The sequence below is a fragment of the Rhopilema esculentum genome, chromosome 10 (genome assembly GCF_057945365.1).
Source record: "Rhopilema esculentum isolate cy_ngs chromosome 10, ASM5794536v1, whole genome shotgun sequence".
Lineage (NCBI taxonomy): Eukaryota > Metazoa > Cnidaria > Scyphozoa > Rhizostomeae > Rhizostomatidae > Rhopilema > Rhopilema esculentum.
Genome location: NC_142824.1, coordinates 6,012,393 through 6,031,197, shown reverse-complemented (window position 1 = coordinate 6,031,197; position 18,805 = coordinate 6,012,393). Strand labels below are relative to the sequence as shown.

At 36.2% G+C, this 18,805-nt stretch overlaps 2 protein-coding genes across 4 annotated transcripts in view; one reads left to right on the top strand and one right to left on the bottom strand.

The window, feature by feature from the left end:
* Nucleotides 1-12,456, top strand: part of LOC135690072 (two pore channel protein 1) — a 31,485-nt gene extending 19,029 nt beyond the window's left edge. Inside the window, exons 9-18 of the mRNA XM_065207530.2 lie at nt 785-986; nt 2,377-2,521; nt 4,740-4,904; nt 5,939-6,003; nt 6,725-6,797; nt 8,082-8,151; nt 8,715-8,946; nt 9,599-9,689; nt 10,476-10,589; nt 11,457-12,456. Of these exons, the coding sequence (XP_065063602.2) occupies nt 785-986; nt 2,377-2,521; nt 4,740-4,904; nt 5,939-6,003; nt 6,725-6,797; nt 8,082-8,151; nt 8,715-8,946; nt 9,599-9,689; nt 10,476-10,589; nt 11,457-11,730 (1,431 nt within the window). The 3' untranslated portion in view covers nt 11,731-12,456. The remainder of the gene's footprint in view (nt 1-784; nt 987-2,376; nt 2,522-4,739; nt 4,905-5,938; nt 6,004-6,724; nt 6,798-8,081; nt 8,152-8,714; nt 8,947-9,598; nt 9,690-10,475; nt 10,590-11,456) is intronic.
* Nucleotides 12,457-12,718: 262 nt separating this feature from the next.
* Nucleotides 12,719-18,784, bottom strand: LOC135690081 (uncharacterized). Of its 3 annotated transcripts, none has more exons than XM_089110423.1 (2): nt 14,305-18,784; nt 12,719-14,214 (listed from the first exon to the last, which is right to left on the bottom strand). In XM_089110423.1, the coding sequence occupies exons 1-2, from the start codon at nt 15,756-15,758 to the stop codon at nt 12,846-12,848; spliced, it is 2,823 nt and encodes a 940-aa protein (XP_088966549.1). In that variant the 5' UTR covers nt 15,759-18,784; the 3' UTR covers nt 12,719-12,845. The 3 variants fall into 3 exon arrangements, with proteins under 3 accessions (XP_088966549.1, XP_088966550.1, XP_088966548.1); XM_089110424.1 differs by having other exon boundaries at nt 12,719-14,757; nt 14,941-18,784; XM_089110422.1 differs by having other exon boundaries at nt 12,719-15,784; nt 16,316-18,784.
* Between the last annotated feature and the right edge of the window lie 21 nt (nt 18,785-18,805).

Sequence of the window (18,805 nt, the reverse complement as noted above, 5' to 3'; positions counted from 1 at the left end):
CTGTTGTGTTTCTTCGCCTCAACAGACATATAAGAATAAAAATAAAACTGTTTACTACAAGTTTTTTATCTCAAACTTTCAACATCCAAGTACAAAAACAACTAAAGAACAATGCTATTGAAATTTTCAAGCTATTGAATCTTTCATTATTGAAAGTTCAGTAATAGAAATGGTGTTCAATCAAGCATTGTGATTAACATCTTTAAATATAAGCGTTTTTTCTAACAGAAGCAAATTTGCATTTCATCAGTACAGGTTATATATATATATATATATATTGACTTTAGTGAAGAATCTGCAGGCACAACCAGTTTCTTTGTGAGCTTATTTTATGAAAAAGCTCGTGGAAACGAAATATGTGCGAGAGGCAGAAAGTTCCTTACTTTCTGTCAAAGTGTATTGATGTCATATACTTTCAGGGTAGTCTTGCTTTTTTATTCATCTTATTAGAAACTCTTGTTTATGATAAACTACTTAGAAGCCTTATTTCAAAATAAATTCCTTTTCTTAGAAACTGTACATCCTCATCCGAAAAAATTAGTTTGTTATGTGTTGGTTCTGATATAGTGTTTGACCAGTTAGTAGGCCAGAGGGCAATCAAGGTGGTATTCTGGTTGATTTAGAAGCCTTTCTTAGTTTACTATCGAACGTTAGCAGAAAAATAGATAGTATAAGTGTGTAATTATTTGAAATTCAGCTTATAGTTTTTTCTTGGAAAATTTGCCCTATCTGCGTTGATCCCACTGTCGTTTTTCAACTAACAATTACTATTTGCCTCTTTAAGAATGAAGTGAAGGCGGTAGTGTACCGAAAACGACGTAATCTGCGTAGTGCATTTGAATGTCTGAAGACCAAAAGAGACGGGAAATTCGTGATAACTTTTCACCGTTGGAGGGCTTTAATGCATTATATGGCGCCAAAGACCAGTCCAGTTCAAGTGATGCTCATGTGGCATGTTTTGGATGAGCATTCTAGAGGTTATATTTGTAAGTAAATACCGTTTATTGACAAGCTTTCTTCTGTCGATTAGGACGCTATAGCAGTTGAATACCAACTGAATCAATTGAATTGCAACGAGACCTCTATTTTACAGACAGCTGTTGGATGTGCAGTCCGTTTTAATGGGTGTCCGTTGTTTTCAGGCTTCTTCCACATGCCATAGACAGAAGAATAGAATTTTTAAGGACAAGAGAATCTGTTCTTTTGAGGTGTCCGTTATTGAGAGATGTCCGCTATTAGGTGGTGTCCGTTATTGAAAATTGTCCGTTATTGAAAAATTATTGTCATTGCAAGATGCCCGTGAATGGAGGTTATGATGTATGAACCCTTTGCTTTGTCCTCTTGATCTCTGCAATGTCCCAGAGGTTGAGTGGTTAATAATCAGTTTGATAAACTTCGCGACTGTGAAAACGTTTTCTGTAATCGTAGCAAGATTTCTTGATGGATAAAAAACAGCATGAAGCAGGAAGAGAGTACTTTTCAAATATTAAAAAGGGAAGTCGTATGGTAATGGTGCTTTGAGGAGATTAATATAAACTCGGATATTGGAAATAAATTTCAGTCCAATGATAAAGCAGTTTCATAAATCACAGGAAGATCCGACAAGTATGAAACTGAGATTTGAAACACAGCAACGAGATTAGCTGTTCCATTGAATTTCAGTGGTATTTTTATGCATTGATAAAAAATTGAGTGCCAGAAATAGACGCACCAGTTGCCGTAAAAGCTACTCGAAATAGCCCAAACAGGATAACTTTAATTTTATATGTTTTAGTTGTAACGGGAAATCTCCGACTTTAGGTCTTACAACACACAGGGTTCGAAATGGAGTTTAGTTTTCGTTCTAATATCAAACGCGATCTCCTGCTGTCTAGTTTCAGTACAGACACGTCAATTGCTTAAGCCTCGCTTGCTTAATGGAAGAGGTCCGCTATTTCAAAATGACTGGGTTTGAGAGCCAAGGTTCTACTTGACTTTTTGTGACAACCCTTTTCTATATTAGCAGGCATTTGGGCGCCATTTAAAATCCTTACACATCAGAGGGCTCGTTTAGTGAAGGAATAATAGACGAGAAATAGCTTTTGTGTCAAGGGATATTATTTTCCTAGATAATAATTTTTTGATTTTCAAACTAAAATGGTATCTGCTCGTATGTTTACATCCGGATATCACTATATGTCCATGGTTATAAGTTTGTAAATATATAAACTATTTCCATTTTTACTTTCCATTTTATTTTCATAAGATTTCATTTCTTTGTCACAAGATAAATAATTTTCTAATGCAAAAGTAATCAGTTTTATGTTCTGTATCTTCATTTTTATGGACACCTTTACGCCCTTTTAGTTATTAAATTGGCTGTTATCAATCTTACAGATTTCAGAGAGTTTATGTTCTTGGCTGACCTGTTATCTGTGAAAATGAAGGAAATGACAAAACAGCCGCAGTTTTTTGCCCGCATTTGGCCCACTTGTTTCAACAGTGGAGCGGTAACGTTTTTAAGAAAATGTGTTGAGCACAGGTAAGAGTTGGATAAAGAATTTGATTGCAGCAACAAATGAAAAGGATGCTTCACTAATCATAAGCCCAACCTCACTTTTATCGTGTTTTGACATTTTGAGATTTAGTTAAAATACTTTGAATTTATATGCGTACGATTCTTAATGGTTTGAGCGAAGAAAGCTTAGGTTTTATGCGCGAAGAAGACTTGATTATTTCGTTTTTAGAAGTTCTCGGAAATAGGCCACCATTTTATCATCCAAAATCACAGGGTTAGGCCTCTTTATGTCTCTATATTGTTGTTGCAACGCAAATTTTCTGTGCAGATTAAGATTTGTATGAATTAGGGTTAGCAGTTAATGTTGTAAACTTTAGGCCAGTGACAGAACGGAAACATCAATTTGTGAGATCTATTTTAATTCGTTTTCAATTACATGTATTCTAATACTCGACTAAGCAACTAACTCTAGAGGACATGTGCCAAAACGATTCATCAAAAACATTTCAACATATTGGTTGATAGAAAAAGGACTGGGCACCACTCTTTTCACAGGGCTCAATGGTTTCAAAATTCTCTCTTTTGGTCTGGAAGCCATCAGTCTGATTAGAGCAGTCACCTGTTTAACAAATAAACATCCATTTTGTGTTTACGTGAAATCATGATATCCTTTAGAATATCCACTGTAGATAACTTTGAAAATACGTGGGTGATTTGGTGCTAATGTGTTGATGTTTCGTCCAGGTGTTAATTACGCTTGTCAGCTGTCTTATAACCATCTTCGTGACTTCTTTCTAAGCACATATCAATACTTCAAATCGTATTGAAGGAAATTTTGTGACGGGCAAATGATTTCTCCCGTTTATATTTATTATGTCCACGTGCAGCTTTTTTTGAGAATAAGTTAAGGGTCCTGCCCGACACAACATCAAGCGTCGGGTCGTTGAATTTCCATATATTCTGTTAGCAGTTACAGTAACATTCTATTAGCAAGATGTGAGTTCAAAGACTCTTGTATATGGTCTCACCAAAAATTTGAGAGTTTTTTATAGTATTGTGTTCGACCAATATGGCGGTTGCATACAGTATTTGACTTCTTTGTATGATTCAAGTATTGTGCAATAGTTTGATCCAAGCACTGATGTTTATGATGATTATAATATTATCGAAATTAATTTGATAAGCTTATGATCATTATGATTACTAAAATAGGAAACGCCTCATTGCGCCATTTGAATAACAAAAAACTGCAGAATAAAAGCCACCGTTTGATACAGGCCCTCTACAGTAGTTTCTTATCCTCAATTTTAAGAGCAATCTTGTTACAGTTACATTTGTCGCATCTTTATGTTGACCTCGGAACAAAATTGGCAATGATAATAATCACTTTGACATTCTCAAGGCTGCTTTGCTTGTCGTTTTAACGATCTTGTCGCAAGGAAAACGTCACCAGAAACTACATACCCCCTGTTTGTACCTAATGTTTTCAAACACCTCAGTGCAGCTGTTAATACGAATGGCCTTCTTTCTGTGTTATTTATTTTTAATTGGGAATAGAAAGTTTTCGAGTTACTTTTCCAATTAACGTACCCAGTAATTTTATTTGACCAAAGGCGTGAATGCGGTTTGCATAAATTACTGTTTACCTCGCCGTATTTTCAATGGCTATTAAGAAAGACTAGACTTTGTTCAAGTTTAAATAACATCGCATATTTTGATGAAGTAAACAACTGGTACTGGCGCTCAAACAAAATGCATTTCGCCCGGATCTTTTTGACTTGATACGTCTTCACAAATATTTGCCCATTCGTTTAGCCAAACACCGTTATGGTCTTTATCTTTAAATTCACGACCCGATTCATGGCTTAATTGGTAATGAGGACCTTTTTGCAATAAGGTTTTTTGCTACCCACTCTCGCTAGACTTTATATTGTCACTGAACACCCTGGAATGGCCTAAACCCGCATTCAAACCTGTAGGTTATCACAACACGTTTAGTTTTCAGGTATACCATATCGAATTGCATACAGTATACATACTATAAAATTAGGTCATCTCTTTCCGGCCTGTGTTAAATCGATCGGCATATGAAAAGCACCGTATATATGTTTTATATAACGGGCACCACCGTATATATGTTTGAAGTGCTTGCAAATTCCTTTCGTCCTTAACCAGATATCCATATAAAATAACCTTATGGTATCCTCCATGTATTTGAACAGCCCTGCTCTTTCGTTTTCAGATTCTTTGGGTATGTGTTCTATTTAATCATTGTGGCCAATGCATTTTGCATCGCCTTCGAGTACGATGGAGCCGAGATTGCATTTCTTGTTGTATTCAATCTGGAAATGTTCCTCAAGTTGTTTACTTTTGGAACTGGAAAATTTTTCTCCAGGTTTTGGAACATGTAAGTTGGCAATAACGCCTTTATTGAACCTTTAGCAAAAACATTCCTTTAACAACTACTATCAGTTACATCAGTTATACAGATGTAATTATTTAAGTGCGCTGCAAAAATTGTTCGTATCTTTGTTGGCTGCAGGATGTGATGTGCTTGATCACAACAAGTTTGATATTGTCCTGTCAGTTGCCTCTTGAAACGTCTACAATCCCTGCAAAAAGTCCTGATACACTATGCCCAATGTTCTAATATTTATACTGCATCTCCCCCCCCTTCCCCCCCTCCTCAGAACAATGTTTTTATGCATGCTAACAGTTTTTCCTGCCAATAGCTATGGTATTCAACTCTATAACCATTCTTTCTTTTGGGAGAAGGGGTGCAGTATGCGCTATTTTACAGGAAAAGTTAGTTTTTTATAAACACTGTTTTGGTAAATCGCCCAAAACTTTTGGATGGGAGTGTTGTACCATGTTGCTGTCGTATTGCAATTTGTGTTTCAGTAAAGGTTTTATTCAAATTTTTGAATTGTTTGTGTTGTTAGAGTTTTGTAATCATTCTTTGATAAAAAGCCATGTAAGCTATATTTTTGTGTTATTTAGTTCAATCAATTTGACTGTATCGTTGAAGTGATCTTCTGAAATGTTAATTGGTCAAGTGAAATTCTTTGACATAATCCAATGTTATTATCGACTGAAGAGTGATCATATTTCAATATTTCTTGACGAGCATTCGAAACTGGTTACATTTTTTATAATTTGCTCCGTTTTTCGTTTTATTCTTTGGTCGTTTTCTCAGGTGGGAAAATGATCGCTTAAACGACGATGAATGAATTTATAATCCTTGAGAAATAACCCGTGCAAGCGTATTTTCTTGACATTCTACGTTATGTGCTTAACAATCATAGAATAAGAGAAAATTTGCCCTAACAAATGTATTTCAGCTCGAACGAAAAATTCATGGCTGACAGTTCACTGTTGTGATTATTACAAACTACAAGTTTTGGCAAATATCAACCAGTTAACTTGTTTATTTTTTTGCAGCTTTGACGTTCTTGTTATTGGTGGAGCCACCATCGTGGCAGTTATCGAGGGGATATTAGATAAAAGTATGTTCACGTATTAACCAAATCTTCTCTATGAACATGCTGCTAATGTTCGTAGCGTTTCTTGTTACTTTGTACTTAGAGGTAATAGTCTTGTCTCTCTAATACTTATGGATGCCGTGTTAGCAAAGTTGTATAACCTCCTTTCTTCCAAGCGGCCAGTATTTTGATTCTATTTTGTGAAATTAGTTTTCACATATGTTGAAAAACGTTTCTCGTTTCACAATGAAAGCTTTAAAAGTTTCATGTAAACTAATGCTATTGATTATTATTTAACCAAATATTTTGATCTGGGTTGGTATGTCCTGGGTTGGTATGAGCAATACTTGCACGAATTAATAAAGTTTTAACTTGATATCGGGTAATGCATATTGTACCTTTTGTACCTTGTACCTTTTAAATTATGTATCTTTTATGTAATGTACCTTTTAAACTATGCATATTGTCTGCGCTTACGGTATCAAGACTCGGAAGGCTTTTTGTCAGTCCTAAGCTACTGTATGTTTATGTGGACATAAAGAGTACCACTTCGTCGTCTTGTTATACGTGCTTGTGTTAACTTTAGGTTTTCGATAGCCAAAATTTATACGTAATGCAAGTTAAACTATGTTACTTGCGTTTAAAATTGTTGCTTTAAAGCCACGAGACTGCATGTCTGATTTGTTCAGCAACCTTTAAAGTTTGATTGACATTTCTTAATTCCCCATGATTTGTTATGTTTCAGCATTAGCTGGTTTGGATGTTTTAATGGTTCTTCGAGTATTACGACTGTGTAAGATTGTGCAAAAGTACGACAGGTATGCTACTATTGAATTCCATACTCGTCATATTTTGTGATTCTAAATGACATTGCTGATGCCCTATTACGATTTTCGGCCGTGAAACAATCGGAAAACCTTGATGGTTCTCCCTTAAATACATTTCCAGTCTCTCAACCTTAAATTCTCCTTTTTCCATAAACATTTTCCGCTTTCCAAGCTTATAATAATAATAATAACTTATTTATTTAAAGGACAAGTGACACGCTTTTGGCGCCAGAATTTTTTCTTCTTTTAACTTAAAGTAAAATGCTGTATGAGAGTGCTGTTGAAATATTTTTCCTTTCTGATTTCATTTTCCTACTTAAAAACCCTTTTCAAATTATGGCGGGAAATGAATCACGTGACACCGTGACGTAGATTGTGATAATTTGTTATTGCTGCTACTGGTATACAGTGCAATATTGACGTTTACAACACGCTTCTAACCGAATTCAGTTCGTCTGGACCTGTCGCGTCGTGTTTCGTAAACTCTCTATTAATGACAGGAAAATTCCGAGTTATCACAATGTACGTCATAGGGTCACGTGATAAAAAGGAAAATTGCGCCCCCTGCGCCCCCTGATTAGAATTTTTTGTTCTAAACCAGGAAAAACTTACTTCTAAATGATGATCTATTAGTAAATGAAAAGAAAAGACAGGGTGAAAAGTGTGTCACTTGTCCTTTAAGGTTGGCGCTTATTGCTAGCTCACATGCGAATTTAAGCCAACCGAAAATCAAATGCAAGATACTATAATAAATTAAATCTAAATTAAAACAAACGAGAGAATACTATTAAAGAATATAACTATAAAAACCCTAAATTACCTAAATACAATCTGCACAATCTACAACTGCAACCAAAGTTGTAGCTTTGAATTGTTCTTTTGAAGTTGTTAAGTGTCTGGGACTCTTTTATAGAAAAGGCAATAGCATGCCATATCCTAGATCCACGAAAACATGCACTTTCAATACCATACCCTGTTGTTTTTGGTTTCGGTGCAAAAATAATTACCTATATACAAGCTTAATTAACTTGAACATTTTATCATCCCCATACAGTCTGCCGTCTTTACCGATGAGCAGGAAACTCCCAGTAAAAACCAAGAACCAAATTCATTTTATGTTCAGCAATTTGCGAATGAGTTTCTTCTCGTTCTTATTTTCAACACAGTGTACCCTTTTCTTCATTTTTTGTAGAGAATATGTTAAATATAAGATCAGTAAAAGGTTAAGCTATTGTTTTTGAAGTATTGATTTATGCCAATGTCGCTTTTTTACAGGTTCAAAGTAATTGTCAACACCATTATGCAAATTGGCCCTGCCATGCTTACTTATGGTGGAATAATTTTTGTAAGTTTGCGAAATTCAAGGCACTCAGCTTCAACAATTTCAAAACTTTTTACTTTTTTAATTCACATTGAACTCAAGAGCTTTTACTATGAAAAAGCCAACATTTTTTGGGGCTTTACAAACACAATATGTTCCGACAGGGGATATATTGTAAATATTTGAAGAAATATTTTTTAGCACTAAAATGTGAAGCTTTTTATGGCAAGGCTTCTTCGAGTTTTTATTTTTTCAATCACTTTTCCTTTTAAAAAAGCTCTAGTTGAAGAAGAAGTTTCGGAATTTTTTTTAAAATTCTGATAAAAGCGAGAAGGGATACAAAATAGGTAGCTCAGAGTTTACACCCCTTTTTAATTTTTTTTGCAAAACATGATGGTAGAAACATAGTAACAACGCGTAGATTCCAAAGCTAAGACTTTATTTTATTACCTCTTGTATCTCTAGAATAAGCTTTGAGAATGCTTTTCAGTTTTCTTACCTTTTAAATGTTTTTACAGCTAATGATTTCTCATAGAAATCGCACGCTTAGATTCATAATTTAATCTTGTACTTTTGTAATGTTTTAGATATTATACTATGTTTACTCCATAATTGGCATGGAGGCTTTCGCTGGGTACATGCATGAACTGCCAGTTCCCAACAGCACGAACCGCTTGGAGATCTTTCCGCCAAATTGCGGAGACCAGCGTTTAAAGGGATCTGAGTATGTGCGACTAAACTACTGCGGGAAAAACTTCAACGATGTTTTGAAATCATTCAATTTGCTGTTTGATTTGACTGTTGTCAACCAGTGGCATGGTATCCTTTCTTAATGTTTTGGTCGTAGAATACTTTCCTCAAGATTTCCTGCAAACGGCAATAAGTTTACTACACCCTTGATATTCTTTGAAATTTTATAAGGTTTTTATCGTTTTTTATTGTTCGACTTCCTTTTAACCAAACTTCTTTTTTACAGCAAACCGTATTGCTTGTTTTTCACCATGTCTCCTAGTCTCTTCTGTCCATTATTACAGTAGTTCGCATCATTTATTCATAGTAATCCAACTCTTGTTATCTTGTTCTCTCGTGGCATTTCTTGTTGTTTTTGTTATAAAACAGATTTAAATAAACTCTTCCTTTCAAAGTTTTGTTTTATTTCAAAGTAAAGTTTTGAAAATTCTCTCAAAAAGCAGAGAACCTCTATCTAAACATGATGGGACTTTTTCATCAACATCTTTTTTGTATGTCGATTGTATGGTATTCCACAAGAATCTCAATAATCTTTTATAAGCAATGATTTTGATAGTAGTCAATCATCACTTAAAAAGATCAGCTTCAATGTTTGTCCGGCCGATAAATCAAACTTAGCGATGTTCTTTCTAGGATATGATGGCATGAAATTAAGATAACTTATCTCTGTTATCAAATAATTTGAAAAACTTATGCCTACTCTTCCTTAACGAGAGTTCAGTACTAACTGATGGCTTTGTGCGCGTCACTAATAGAGGCGCAAGACTTTATTTTTTCTCATTCCATTTCCTTTGTGTAATTGTGTTATTGAAGTAAGTATTCGCGTAGTATATCATTTCTTTATTATCATATTTTTTAAGCAGACGTTTTAAGATGCTATCTTCACCTGTCGGAAACCTAGCCGAATTCAGGTTGTCATTGCTAGAATTTTATCTTTTACCTTGTGTGTGTTTTATCCGTTATTTTAATGTTCTTTTAGGTCTATAGACAAATCCTAAACGTTAAAGGAGAAATTGAGAGGGTATGCCATCATGCATTGAGTGGTGGTTTTCTTGCCACAAGAGTGACGCTGGAGCACCGGGGCGCCGACCACCCCTTACCTCCCCGCCCTACAGCCCTACGGCTTCTCTGTCCTCCAACACTTTTAGAATATTGCCTCCTTAACTTAATTGGTTGAAACTAAACTCTTCGCGTCATGTCATGCCGTATAGTTTTTGTGCTTGAACATAAATCACACAACCTGAAAGAGCATTATTAAATACCTCCAAATGTGAAAACCAGTTAAAATTATTACAAATTTTATCAAATGAGCATGAATTCTTTCCCATTAAGTATCACTGTAATTAAATATCCGTAACAAAGCCAAAATAACAGCAATCCGTTGACAACAAGAAATATTTTATTAGCCAAGTTTCAACCAATTTTTAACATATTTAACTAATATAGCTCATCTAGTGGTACTTCATTACGCTCTTTCAGGTTACATCGTCAACACCGAAACATTGTTTTGATGACGCCACACTTTGGTACACTCTTACTGAGATTTTGATATGTTTTTGTTGCAAATCGGTCTGACTTCAGTTCAACTTTCTTTTCAGCATTTTTGTAGCATTTGTTTTGGAAGCTTTCATGCTCCAGTATACTTTTTCTAAGACTAAATACGAAGCTGCTTTGGAGAAGAAAATTCAAGAAACAGGAGCCGGTTCGGAAGAGTGAGTTTCTTATTGCGTCATAGTGTTCTCTCTTTTGTAGACATGTGGTATTGGTAGATGGCTTAAGCCACTTCAGTGTCTGTCCGTTGCCTTTCATGCATAATTTTATAATTTTATTCGTTATCCACAACGAAGGTATTTTTATTGCTATATTGTAAGTATTTTCTATAGTGAGAAATATGCCTAATGTTGAAAATAATTACGTTTATTTATATCATAGAATGCAATCATTCTCAAAATTATTTTAAAAAAAATAAGTTGTATTGGCTTTTTGATAAGCATTTAATTGGCCTTATATTCACCGGTGTCATATTAGGGAAGAATAAAAAATTTGAACTTGATAAAAAGTGCAATGAAATAGCATGCAAAGCAACTTTTGTAAATTGTTGAGCTTTATAAAGAGAATGCTGTATTGTATTTTTTTATGCTTCACCTAATATGTTCCTGATCGAAAATCGACGTATCTTTGATCTGGATATGAAGGGTTTTTAGATAATTTCAAGTTTTAAAATTTGTGGGTAAAATGAATCCTGCGAGGCCTCGTTTACACGTTAACTGATATTTTTGAATCTCCAAATGTTTCGTCAATTATACCACCGAATCAGAAATTTTATATACGTCACGATTTCGACCAGGCATCGTATTTTCGCTTTTTCCTGGCCTTTTTTTAATCTTATGACGTAAATTTGGCTCGCGTGCTCGATGACCCATGCTCAGAAAAGTTGTGAAAAGTGGACGGCCAAATCCGACCTGGATACTCTACTTGTGATAGGCAAATTTCTGAATCTGCAAACTTTTTTTGTTGATTCCAACTGTCCACATACGTGTGAACAGGACCATAGTGTTCGTTTTTTATTCTCTTTCCAGTGATCTTAGCAGAACACGACCCCAGGAGAATCGACTGGATGAAAACTTCTCGATTGTAGATTACGTTCAGAAAGCAAGGGTCAGTTACAAATTGAAGAAACGAAAAACGAAAAATGCTGAAGAGATTCTCCAACAGATGTTTGAAGATGAGCTGAATGCAGACGATCTTGGGCCAGACTTACAAGACTTTGATGAGCTGAACGATGCCATTGAACATGAAAGTGATGCTAAGTCAAGGGCACTCACGTTGAATACTGTTGATGCTGACCTATAGGCACTAACGGTGCGCTGCCAGAATGAGGTGTGTGCTAATTAATGGATGCATACAATTCTTTATCTTTCCATGTTAATCTATATTTTCTTCTTCATAAAGATTTTTAACAACTGCCTTTGAATCAGTATGTGAAAAATCGAAGTTTGAATGCCTGCCATCTTATTTCCCCACGAGTGTTGCTCTAGCCATGGCATATGAGAACAGAGGAAAGATATTTGAGTCGATTATCTCATATGCGATCATACTGCCTTCAGTTTGCTATCGTTAGTGCTTTAAAGGATTGCCAGGTTTGTTTCTCTTACCACCGGCTTACCAGTATTTTGCATCGAGCTCCTATAAACCCAGTTATGTTTCTTATGTTAAGATTAAGGTTGAAAATATCTAGCTGATTTGTTGCGGTCGAGCCTTCTGCGTTAATCATTTTGACGGCTTGTTTTTATATAAATTGTCATTTTTTGCTTTTTTGCTATTACCAACACAGATTCGTAAAAGATTTTTGTATTGCTAGGATTCAAAATCGAAAATAAATTCCTATAGATTAATTTGCGAAATTATGTTGTAATGTATTTCTTCAAATATGTGAAAGATATGAATTGTAGTGACTTATTTGTTAGATTAAAATGATTAATTGTAGAATATTATTGATTTGTGAAGAAATTTATTTGATGTTATCTATCTTAATGTTTGAGATTCAAGATTTTGAAAAAACCTCTGTTTAAATTTGCATTTATGCCAAATAGTTTCTTTGTGTACCATCTTTTCTCTTTTCCTGGCGGGAATGCCATGCCAAGGATAAACATTAGTAGATGAACCGATCAGCATTTACTCAATTCTAGTATGGTTTCCAATGAAAATCGCCAGCCCTCGAATAAAAAACAACGCTTTTTGAAAAGGCACTTTTCTCCCAGTCCCAATATCGGTTATCTTGTTTGGTGAAAAGGACATAACAGATCCCAAAAGACAAAAAAGCAAGGAAGGAGAGGATTAATGCCGAATTTCTATTAAATATGAATCTTTTATATGTTAAGACCATTTATAGAAGATATCGCCACTGATTTACAAGAATTGTTTGAAGCTAGTCTTTTCAAGTGTTTGTTATGACATTGAGAATGCAATTAGAAGTCTGTTTTGATAGCACGGGTTTCTAACTTGGCACTCTCCTTCTTAGAATTCTTCTCAATAGAACTGGTTTTATATGCGTCAATTTTACTGTGTAGAATCTCATCGAATCGTTTCAATTCATCTGCAGTTGCCCTTCTCCATTTCGTCTTCGATTTTCTTCGTTCTTCATCAGCATAACTTTTCTTTGAATTTTTTCCTGAAACTTCGAACTTTCCTTGAATCAACTTTATTAAAGGTAAAATGTTCAATTTGCTACTTTTTGATCCCGTATGCAGATGTATTTCCTCTTCTTCATCTTCCTTTCCATCTCCATACTCTTCAGTTTTTTCTGGTGCTCCAGAAGCCAATTTTCTCTGTTCATTTTCCGGTTTATTGTTTTTCAGGCGGGCAAACCACAGCTTTTTTGATTGATCTCTATCATATCGGCTACCCAACAAAGGTGGATCCCTTGAATCTACTTTTTCCCTGTGAATAATCGATATTATGGTTTTATCTTTCGCCTTTTGTTTATGTCTTGGTTGCTTATTGAAGTCATGTTCCTCTCTTCCATACCTTGAACTCCACGAGGGCTGGCCGCTTTCTTCTCCTTCCTCTCTTTCTTGCCTCAGTTGCTCATTGACGTCATTTTCCTCTCGTCCAAACCTTGAACTCCATAATGGCTGGCTGTTTGCTTCTTCAGCTTCTCTTCCTGGCCTCAATTGTTCATTAACGGCATTTGCCTCTCTTCCAAACCTTGAACTCCATAATGGCTGGCTGTTTGCTTCTCCAGCTTCTCTTCCTGGCCTCAATTGTTCATTAACGGCATTTGCCTCTCTTCCAAACCTTGAACTCCATAATGGCTGGCTGCTTACTTCTCCTGTCTCTCTTCTTTGTCTCAGTTGCCCATTAACGACATTTGCCTCTCTACCAAACCTTGAATTCCATAATGGCTGGCTGTTTGCTTCTTCAGCTTCTCTTCCTGGCCTCAATTGTTCATCAACGGCATTTGCCTCTCTTCCAAACCTTGAACTCCATAATGGCTGGCTGTTTGCTTCTTCAGCTTCTCTTCCTGGCCGCAATTGTTCATTAACGGCATTTGCCTCTCTTCCAAACCTTGAACTCCATAATGGCTGGCTGTTTGCTTCTCCAGCTTCTCTTCCTGGCCTCAATTGTTCATTAACGGCATTTGCCTCTCTTCCAAACCTTGAACTCCATAATGGCTGGCTGCTTACTTCTCCTGTCTCTCTTCTTTGTCTCAGTTGCCCATTAACGACATTTGCCTCTCTACCAAACCTTGAATTCCATAATGGCTGGCTGTTTGCTTCTTCAGCTTCTCTTCCTGGCCTCAATTGTTCATTAACGGCATTTGCCTCTCTTCCAAACCTTGAACTCCATAATGGCTGGCTGCTTACTTCTCCTGTCTCTCTTCTTTGTCTCAGTTGCCCATTAACGACATTTGCCTCTCTACCAAACCTTGAATTCCATAATGGCTGGCTGTTTGCTTCTTCAGCTTCTCTTCCTGGTCTCAATTGTTCATTAATGGCATTTGCCTCTCTTCCAAACCTTGAACTCCATAATGGCTGGCTGTTTGCTTCTTCAGCTTCTCTTCCTGGCCTCAATTGTTCATTAACGGCATTTGCCTCTCTTCCAAACCTTGAACTCCATAATGGCTGGCTGTTTGCTTCTTCAGCTTCTCTTCCTGGCCTCAATTGTTCATTAACGGCATTTGCCTCTCTTCCAAACCTTGAACTCCATAATGGCTGGCTGTTTGCTTCTCCAGCTTCTCTTCCTGGCCTCAATTGTTCATTAACGGCATTTGCCTCTCTTCCAAACCTTGAACTCCATAATGGCTGGCTGTTTGCTTCTTCAGCTTCTCTTCCTGGCCTCAATTGTTCATTAACGGCATTTATCTCTCTTCCGGCGAACCTTGAACTCCATAATGGCTGGCTGTTTGCTTCTTCAGCTTCTCTTCCTGGCCGCAATTGTTCATTAACGACATTTGCCTCTCTTCCGGCGAACCTTGAACTCCATAATGGCTGGCTGTTTGCTTCTTCAGCTTCTCTTCCTGGTCTCAATTGCTCGATAACGGCATTTGCCTCTCTTCCAAACCTTGAACTCCATAATGGCTGGCTGCTTACTTCTCCTGTCTCTCTTCTTTGTCTAAGTTGCCCTTTAACGACATTTGCCTCTCTACCAAACCTTGAATTCCATAATGGCTGGCTGTTTGCTTCCTCAGCTTCTTTTCCTGGCCTCAATTGTTCATTAACGGCATTTGCCTCTCTTCCGGCGAACCTTGAACTCCAAAATGGCTGGCTGCTTACTTCTCCTGTCTCTCTTCTTTGTCTAAGTTGCCCATTAACTTCTTCTGTATCTCTTCCTTGTCTCCATTGCTCATCAGTAGGATATGTCTTTCTCCCATATCTCCCATTCCACAGTGGCTGGTACATTTTGCTGAAAGTCTCTCTTCCATATCTTAAATTCCAAAGCATGTTTTTTTTCTGATATGTCATCCCCTTTTTTTGATCTAGTTCTCCATATGGATCAATGAAGAAATTTTTGATTTGTACTCCCCTTGTGCCTTCTCTTCGTTTAATTATTTTTTCCTTCCCAGACCGGTTTTTGCTAAGACTCCTTTTTCTCCGCAGATGTTCAAATGACCGTATCCGAAAGTTTCTAAAGCCATTTTCATCTTTAAGATTCTTGCCATTTTGACTAGATAAATCCTCAACATCGTCGTGCTGGTTTGAAGACGTCAGTTGTTGAGGATACTCCAATACGCTCAAATGTCTGGAGTTTGCTTTATGTGGATGATCTTTTTGAGGCACTTCGTAGCTGTAAACTCCTGTTCTAGTGAGCTTTGAAGCTGTATTTACTGTAAACAGGATCTCTGTTAAAAGAGGTAGAAACATCGCGCAAAGTCTCACCATGCTTCTAGACGCTCTTGGCTGTAAGTCTAAAAATAAAGTAAAGATGTCTGATTCCGTTTTTATACCAGAGGCCTGGTGAGCTTAATGTGTAGGCATTTGTTTTATATAATTAGATGTATGAATATTTCATTTTTCTTCGGTACGTGAAGAATGTCACAGAAATGGAATTTTAGTGTCGATTGTTTATTTATCTCTATGTTTTTGTTGCAGCATTCTCGTTTAATTAAACCGTTAATAATTAATAACTTTTTTAATGATATCAAAACCAGTTGATTACAAAAGACATCTGTATCTTGATTGAGAAGGTGAGGCTGGAAAAGAAACAGGCTTTACGAAGCTGACACTTAAGTATTCAATGAATGCACGTCAGTGGAGAGCTATTTTTAGTGAAAATGACAGTTAAAAAACTTTCTTCCTTGCATTTCGGATATCGCCAAGAAAAATCTATTGCTTTTACAATGAATCCTGTTAAACAAAAAGCTGATTTTCCTCCTACATCTTCATTATAATTCTTTCACAATTGACTATGACTGGTCAAAGTAACGTACTTGACTTACATCATAGAGATTCCTATCTACTGGCTAACATGCATACATGAATGAAATTCGCCAGTACCTCTGGACATAGTCTTGATTCGCAGCAATGTCGTTCAACCTGTACCAGGACTCCAGCTAGAATGCTTCTGGGTTGAAATGAACGCAAATGCCGCTCTTTTGGCTACTTAAGAATCACTTATTTTTTCTACTGTTGCTGTAATTCTGTTATGCTTTAGTTTTATTCTTTGCAATCAAATATTCATTCAATAATTGATAATCTTGTGTTTTTGATAAATCTTAAATTCAGCTCACAGCTGAAAAGTCCAGGATGACAAATTTTGTCGTACCCGCTGAGACGGAAACTGGACGACCTCAAGGTTATTAGCCATTTCCTCAAACAAACAACAGAGATAAATGATGTAGAAGCTTGCATCACCAATTAAAAGCATTACACATTTTCCCATCCCAGAGGTATGCCGATGGTATTTTTATGAACTTTAAGTAAGAAAAATCACGCCTTCAATAGCCTATGTAACATCAAGAGTCTCTCTAGCTTTCGCATCATTCTAACTCTGTGCACCTCAGTTTTTACGTTTTAGCTCATTGAAACTATGAAAGCCTTTTCAGTAGTCAATCTTAATATGACTGCAATATTATAAATGGTCCCTTGTTTTTAAAATCGAGAACAAGAACTATGAAGAACTTTTCTATCAATTTTACTCAAAAGAAAACCTTGGTTAATAACCGCTTGTCAGCAATCGAACGCATCAATGTCGATGTGGCCGTTTTTTACACTTCAGAGTCCAGAAAAGTGTTTATGTACTTCAGAGTCCAGACAATTTCCTTGACTTCAAGGGAAAAGAAGGAAAAAATGGCGCAGTTTGGGTGAGGCCCTTCAGTTTATTTTGTTTTTTGGGTTTACCACGCAGCCGTTGACTGTGCGATCGTCATGTTTTATGGGCTATGGTTCACCTGTTGCTCAAAAAGTTTCGAAATATTCAATTTGTTTCTTGGCGCACTTTATCAATCAATTCGAATAACGAGGTCATAGAAATTACCAAACAGGGTGTTTTTCACAACAACTTGATTTCTCAAACAATTTAGAAACATAAAATCATTTTGATATGTCAAAACTAAATAAAAAAGGTGACTCTAAACATTCTTCTAGCGATATGCATCACCTAAGGCAATGCTTATATTTGCATCCTGACACGAACGTGCGGGTTTCGGTGTGAAAGGATTGTTAACTTTGTGTCAGTTTTGGATGCTTGAAAGATACAATGCTTTCCTTTCTGTTCTTAAATCAAATCACATCAGTTGGAAGGAATGAAACCAGCTTGTCAAGTGCGAATAATACAATAACATTTGTTTTAAGGCAATGTCTTTCAGAAAAAGTTTTGATTCAGGTCAAACTTAAAGCTAGGGAAGACAATCAACAAGCAGCGAACATGCATGGAGCATTTTCTTCTTCTGAAGAGATGACTTTAGAGAAAGTTAAAAGGACAAGTTAAAAGAAGATTGCTTGTTAATCCAGAATTGTTTATGACTTGAAAAACAAAAATCCTTGCCCGTAATCCACTACCGTCGGAAAAGTCGCTTGAGCAAGAGGATTTTAGGGTGCATTGAAACACACGATGTTTGAACATCGTTAATCTTTTTCATTTACGTAATCTTTTAGGACGCTTTGTCATAAAATAAAAAAAATCTACTAGCCACCTGGAATTTTTATGTACAGTACTCTGAAATTAGTATTTGACGCTGTGGGGCTTTAAAATCTTTTATTTTTACATTAATGTCATTAACCAAAAAAGCCAACATAATATAAATCTTTTAAGATCATTAATATTGAGGCTGTTGTGTGAGTAAAGGTTTATTAATCAAACGTTTATCGAGGTATTTCAATGTAGCTTTGAAGTGTTGTATTGAAAGTCCTCATCATTATTTAAAGACGAAAGAGAACGCAGACTGGAAAAACAAAAAGCGCACATAGAGAGAAGACTCGATTGAATGATTGAACTCTGTGTGATTCTCCTAGTGGTTTAAACTGTCTATGGGCACAAAAGAACCCTCATTGGAATTGTGGATTTCAAAAGTATTTTCAAAAGCTCTGCTGCAGTCTCGTTTCCATATTTCCATCATTAAATGGATTCTGTATCGTATCATGACACATCCGCTCCACGGGGGAGGGGGGGGGGCACTCAAAGTTGTGCCAATCTGATATATTATTAGGTCAGGTTGATATGAAATGATACCTGATACTTTAAGATACAAGATTAAAATTCTTGGATCAGGCATTTGGAATGTTCCAATCACTAAATACATTCTAACTTGCATAAGTCCGATCTCTACGGATCAGTTGAAACAAATTGTCTGACTTGCATTGCCTGACTTAAACGCATAAAAAACTTAAACTTGACATGTAGCAAAAGTCAAACTTATGTAACAAAATTTTTTTAAGGATGATTCAAACGACTTCAAGTAAGGTCCAATTACCTAAATATCAAACTTATA